General features: G+C 42.4%; 2 protein-coding genes across 2 annotated transcripts; one reads left to right on the top strand and one right to left on the bottom strand.

The window, feature by feature from the left end:
- Positions 1 to 570: 570 nt before the first annotated feature.
- Positions 571 to 1,758, bottom strand: EMWEY_00041370 (ferredoxin, putative; the record flags this gene model as incomplete). Its single annotated transcript, XM_013478834.1, has 4 exons — positions 571 to 685; positions 911 to 1,040; positions 1,253 to 1,356; positions 1,724 to 1,758. 4 exons carry the CDS (start codon positions 1,756 to 1,758, stop codon positions 571 to 573), a joined length of 384 nt encoding a protein of 127 aa, XP_013334288.1.
- A 3,145-nt stretch (positions 1,759 to 4,903) lies between these two features.
- EMWEY_00041360 (hypothetical protein) lies at positions 4,904 to 6,091 on the top strand (the record flags this gene model as incomplete). The annotated part of the gene is made up of 3 exons (XM_013478833.1): positions 4,904 to 5,203; positions 5,352 to 5,570; positions 5,897 to 6,091. 3 exons carry the CDS (start codon positions 4,904 to 4,906, stop codon positions 6,089 to 6,091), a joined length of 714 nt encoding a protein of 237 aa, XP_013334287.1.
- Between the last annotated feature and the right edge of the window lie 75 nt (positions 6,092 to 6,166).

Here is a 6,166-nt window from a genome sequence, read left to right as displayed (position 1 = left end):
AAAAAAAAAAAAAAAAAAAAAAGAAATAAACCCTAATTAGCTAGCTAGCTAGCTAATAAATAAATAAATTAATTAATTAATTAATTATAATGTTATTCGTGTACAGAGAATGTTGTACCCGCTTATATAAGCCCGGTAAGTCATACTTTTATTTTTTAGGGTTTGGTAAAAAACCCTAAACCCTAAACCCTAAACCCTAAACCCTTGTTATTACATAGATGTTTATTTCTTATTTACGAGCAAGATTAAGTTTAACTTATTTAACCACGGGGTCTGTTGGGGAAACCCTAATGACGGGTATAGATTTAATAGGGGGACAGTTACCCCAGGCACCAACAGGTAAACTCTAAACCCTAAACCCTAAACCCTAATTTACATATATATATAATTATAATTATATACAGGAATAAGCTGGGTAGCTTATCTTATTATTGGATTAGTTATTTGCTACATTATCTCTGTAGCTGTTGTTTATCAAGTATTATCTTATACATTAGCAAAACGTTTCGACGCAGGAGACTAAACCCTAAACCCTAAACCCTAAACCCTAAACCCTTTTTTTTAATTTTTCTAATGAGGGGAGGGTTTATATCCATCTACAAAGAAATTACGCGTCATTGGAGGCAAACGAATCTTCTCTCCATTAAAAGAAGAATTTACACGAATCTGGCAACCTAAGCGGGACCTGAATATACAAAAAAAACCCTAAACCCTAAACCCTAAACCCTAATAAAAATTTATAGTAGTATAAATTACTAAAAAGCAGATATAATTGGTTAGCTATAATATATATGGGCAGGTTAGTATCTTAGGGTTTAGGAAGCACTTTCTAGGGTTTAGGGTTTATATATATTAATATATCATGCTAAGGTTTAGGGTTTATGATGGTGAATTAGGGTTTAGGGTTTACGTGTCTGTAAGACAAGCAGCAAGATCTAACATATCTTCTTCTTCTTCTGTTGGTGTTTTTAATGCCGCAAATAATTCATCACTAAGAATTACATGACAAGTTGAACAAGAGCATTGACCCTCGCATGCACCTGCGTATACACCCGAAAACCCTAAACCCTAATTAAACCTAATAAAACCTAACAAAAATAATAATAAACACTAATAAACCCTAAATAAACCCTAATTAGGAGGAAAAGAACAAACCCTTTGTTCATCTCTCTCTACCTCTCAGCTAATAGCAAATAATCAACATCTTAACAAATGTATATCTAGGGTTTAGGGTTTAGGGTTTAGGGTTTACCTTCTATAGGTACATTATTTGAATGTGCAGCCTCTAAGACTGTACAACCCTCAGGAACTTTTACGGGGGTTTCTTTCCCGTCTTCCTCAACAAATACAAAAGAACTGCAGACAAATAAACCCTCAATAAATAATTAGGGTTTAGGGTTTAGGGTTTTGTTAATACCAAGCTGGGTCTAAATGTTGACAAAACAATCAAAAAAAAAACAGAAAAATTCATAATACAACTTCTAGGGTTTAGGGTTTAGGGTTTAGGGTTTACATTAAGTTATCATTTGATGATGGAGGTTTAGAGGAATGAAAAAAACGGCAAGTGGTCAAGTTAGAGGTGCGCAGACACCTGAATCCTCTGCTGCAGCTGTTGTTGCTGCTGTTGCTGCTGCTGCTGCTGCTTATCCAGCTGCTGCTGCTGCTGCTTATCCAGCTGCTGCAGCTGCTGCTGCTAATTCTCCTAGTATTAAAGAAAGAGCACCGCAGAACAGCGGGAGGAAGACGGGGGCGAATCATCCTCAGTACCCATACTAATATATATATTTATATCTAAACCCTAAACCCTAAACCCTAGCGAAGTGGTCTACCAGCGGCCTGTGTATGTATGCTATGCTGCATGCTAGTCTCAAGCCCTCCTCATCTATCGACTCTAAACCCTAAACCCTAAACCCTAATTAATTCTGTATAATAAAAAGAAAAAAGAGAAAAAAAGACTCAATGAGAAAATAAAAACAATTAAAGAATAAACACTCATAAGAATATGCATGCTGCACGGGTACCCACAGGGCCCCCCACCCCCGTAAACTCTAAACCCTAAACCCTAAAACCCTAAACACTAAAACCCTAGACCCTAAACCCTAATTTTTCTAAGAGTCTCAATTAAAATGGTAATGAATTTATGTAGGGTTTTTGACGTTTTTTTATCTTAAATATCTAAACCCTAGCAAAAAATGTTTAGGGTTTAGGGTTTAGGGTTTACAGCATGGCTGAATACATTTATAATGTAAAAACCCTTGCAGAGTTTATTCGTCTACATTTATTTTATTTATTTATTTTATTTGTTTTATTCATTTTATTTATTTATTTACTTATTTATTTACTTATTTATTTTATTTTATTACTATGTGTCGTGTTCAGTCCGATTTACCTAAGAAAAAGGCATACATGTTATAAACATTTAATAACATCTAATAAAATTTATTATTGTTTGTTTGTTGGTGCATTTGCAGCTGCCTATACACCTGAAATAAGCAGAAGACGTTCCGGTAAACCCCAAACCCTAAGCCCTAAACCCTAGAAAATGAATTATGATTGTTTACGCACCAAGTCACCCCTTACACTTTATAGCAACAACATACCCGGCAGTTGACGTAAAGTACAAGAATTATTATTTAATTTTTCTATTTCGTGCATAAACAAACTGCTGTGCACCTTGTACGTGCGCAGGGCAGGTGCCAGGTAGAAGGTAACATGACATGAGCATGGCACAATTGTCAGGGCGGTGGTGAACTTTGTTGCCGTTGGTGCTATTAAGAAAATTCAATAAACAATTACACTCACATTTACATTTAAATGGCTATAGTAATCCGTTAGGTACAGAAACTGCATTAAAAATACCATTATATCCTCACATAGTCAACCCAACTGCTGGTCTGTAGGTCTGCTGAACCTGTTTCTAACCTCCATAAGTGTGCGCCATCCCCTGTGTAGTTCTGGGCAAACCGTGCAGGAGTTCCGGTACGTATGCACAAATAAAAGGAAATACTAGCGAGATAGAATAGGCACACAGGATCCCTCAGGTTAATTCTCTTGGCTGCATGCTGTGTCGCGTCGGAGTTAGACTGCCGAGCCACACTGTCCTCAGAACTACAATGGAGAACCACCCAAGCACTTTTAAGTTCTTGTGGCTCAGGGCAAAAACAAATAGAGCTAAGGGCCCCGTTACAGATCAGTACCGTATGCGGAATATTCCTACCCTGGGCCCTGGATTGGCCCAGACTTAGGGCTGTCAGTGAAGCAGATGGCGCCAGGGCCATCAGCTAACCAGCAACCAGCAGAGAGACACCTTTGTAGACAGAGATCAGATGCTCAAGGAAGGGGTTTTATGCTTTTAGTGTGTACGTTTCTGAGGCGCATTGGGTGGAGGCAGCGATTTATCTGTGTTAGCTAGTTACGGGGCACACGCTGGAGCTCTTCTGGGCATACTTCAATACAATTTAGGCTCCGTTTAACAGGCGACGGGAGGATGCAGAGAAGCGGTGCTTACTGAGGGATGCGCAATTGTATGCGAGAGAGTGGCCTAGTCAGTACAACTTGCTTTTAAGGAAGGGTCTGTAGATAGGGTGTCATCTCCTGTCCACACAATTCATCTCTGGCTTCTTTGACCCCCCTGCACCTCCCGTTTTCAAGCCGCTCATTGCGCAGAGATGAGCAACAGCAGATTGCTTCGAAGGATGGAAAGAATTGGAGTTGCTTCTTGCTTCCAAGGACCTTCAATTTACAGATTAGATGGGGAGTGTATGAAATAGCCCGTCCCTCCGGATGCGCTTTCGCACTAGACCTCGCTTTTCACCAACCGAAAGATGACCCTATTCTCCAGTAGTACATGTTCAATGCCCATTCTTCTAAAGAGTGGAAGGCTGAGATTGGACAGATTTGGGGAGTTTTGCCAAAAGTTGCTGATATTTCCAGATGATTTCGAATCACATTCTACCCTCAGAGTTGTTCACTCCTCCTTCAGGTCCCCCTTTGTGTGGGTATAAGTTTCGTTCCTCGCAGGTGCCACTGTGTGCTGCTAGGTGTGCGAGACGGGTCCATGAACGTACGTGACCATTACAACCTGCAAAAGGGTCAAATTTTTATGCGGACAGTTCAGTAAAAAGCACTTGAAGTCCCCTCTCAGCCTCTAGGCGTCCTCACCACTGCGCTTCAAGCGCCTGGAGCAGCGGGAAAGGAAGTGTCTTTGAGCGAGTTGCAACCCGTGTTGCCGCACTCCACGGGAAGGCAGTCCCACAGTTGCACACAACCACTGTTTTTGAAATATTTAGCCCAGAAATGCCACATACGTGTGTTTGCAAGCATGCTATTTGCGTTCAGGCTGCCTAGTGAAGCCGGGTGTGGGTTCTCGCGACAACTGCGGACGGTGGCAAGTATTTCTAAATGCAGGGCCGAACCCACCAAGGTTTCTCACTGACAGAGTCAGCGAATATCGACTAACTTATAAAACTACATCGTTGAGCACATTTTCAATGGTCCAACTACTCTAGCATGCTGCGTTCGTACTAAAGTGTTACTGCAGTATAGAGTTCTGAAGGCTGACTGCCGTACAACGCGACTGTTAAAAATTACTGCAGTTTCATTTTCTCGTTAGTCAAAAGTTTTCCAAAATCCACAAAATACTGGTTTAAGCAGTTTTCCCTGTTAAGGGAAGTAGACTGAACTTGCTCTAAAACAGGTCGCGGTGGCGGTCCGTCAGAAAGCCCTGCCGGGGGGACCACCAGGGTCACTGACGCATGCTTGGAGTTCAGCATATATGCTCTTTATTCTAAGCGACAGGCTAGCATCACATTGAACGTGAACATTTTGTAATTCTTTGAGCACAGGAGACACACAAGATATCTGAGATAGCATGGCTCGCAGCAGTTGTAGTGTTTTCGCCAATATGCAATGCAGCGTCCCCGCCTCACTCCTGCAGGCGGTTAAACTTGTAATTCTTGTTCCATTGGTACTTTTAGCTGTGGTAGCGACAGCGTCAAATGAGAATCCTTCGAGTTCGACGGAAACTGCCGTTGAATTAGATCAAGCAGGAGCTCCCCTTCAGCAATTGGAGGGACCGGAGGCATATGAAGAAGCTCGCCACCCCGTTATTCGCAAGGGTCACATGATGATTTTAGCACTCGCAGTAATACAAATTGCAGTCCTGCTCAGTATGGTTGCATCCAAAAAAGCTGCGGTTTTAAAAGTAAGGCTGTCTGCGCTGCCGATCCCGTGGTTTCACGCTGCGGTGATGATTGCTCATCGCACCAGCCAGTTCCACTTTATTAACCTACTGCATGCAGGGATCAGCATGAATTTGTACAGTCAATAATCTCTACTGCAGACTCCTTCAGGGGGAGGGGAGAAGCTCTCGTTACGTTGCACAAGCACCTTCTAACTTTACACATGAACGAGGATTACTCTACATCTTTAAGAAGGATGCAACTTTTCAGTTGATGCTCTGGTCAAGGGATCCCACTACGTGCTGTGAAAATCAGTGCGTGCTGAACATTGTCTCGACTTACCTGCCGTTCAAGCAAGTTTGGCTTGAAAGGAACAAAAGCATGCTGAGTGTAGGACTTCACTTTGGCAGCCGAATGCAAGCACAATAATATTTCTACTGTGGGTGCAGCTAGTGCGTCGTTTGCTCTACTGTAATCAGCAGGTGCCTCTCCTGGCCTGCCGCGCACATCATAGGGGCAAGCTAGCTGACAAGGTATTTGGTGTCGTTGGCACACGTGGGACGTGGGATTGAGTTGATTTCGTCGAATTCCAAAACGGTCCTCATGTAATAGGCATGGGTAGAGAGCCACTGCTTCAAGACTTGGATGAATTCGGGAAAAACAAATGTAAGCTGCTGCGAGCGCAGGAGGTGGGTATTCTGTTTAGGCCCTTACAGGTTGAATTGTCGTTGATGGCCGAGTACATTTTGAAGCACACGAGCCCACAAGTAAATAAAGTGGTTGAAGCAGTGGTAACCGTCGCGCTACGCGTTTTTGTGAGATTCCACCTGGCATTGGAGGCAAATGACTCTTTGTCCAGGCCAGAAAGGGACGATGTGGGACTCCATGTGGAGGTTGCAGAGTTTTGCTAGAGGCATGTCCATTTGTGTCCTTGCGTGACTGCGTTGAAAATGCACTTTATTGCAGCGTTGGAGGAGTATTCGAAT

Source organism: Eimeria maxima, genomic scaffold (genome assembly GCF_000499605.1).
Source record: "Eimeria maxima Weybridge genomic scaffold, Emw_scaff704, whole genome shotgun sequence".
In the NCBI taxonomy this organism is placed as follows: Eukaryota; Apicomplexa; class Conoidasida; order Eucoccidiorida; family Eimeriidae; genus Eimeria; species Eimeria maxima.
Note: the sequence above shows the minus strand (reverse complement) of the source record. Positions and strands in the feature narration are given on the sequence as shown.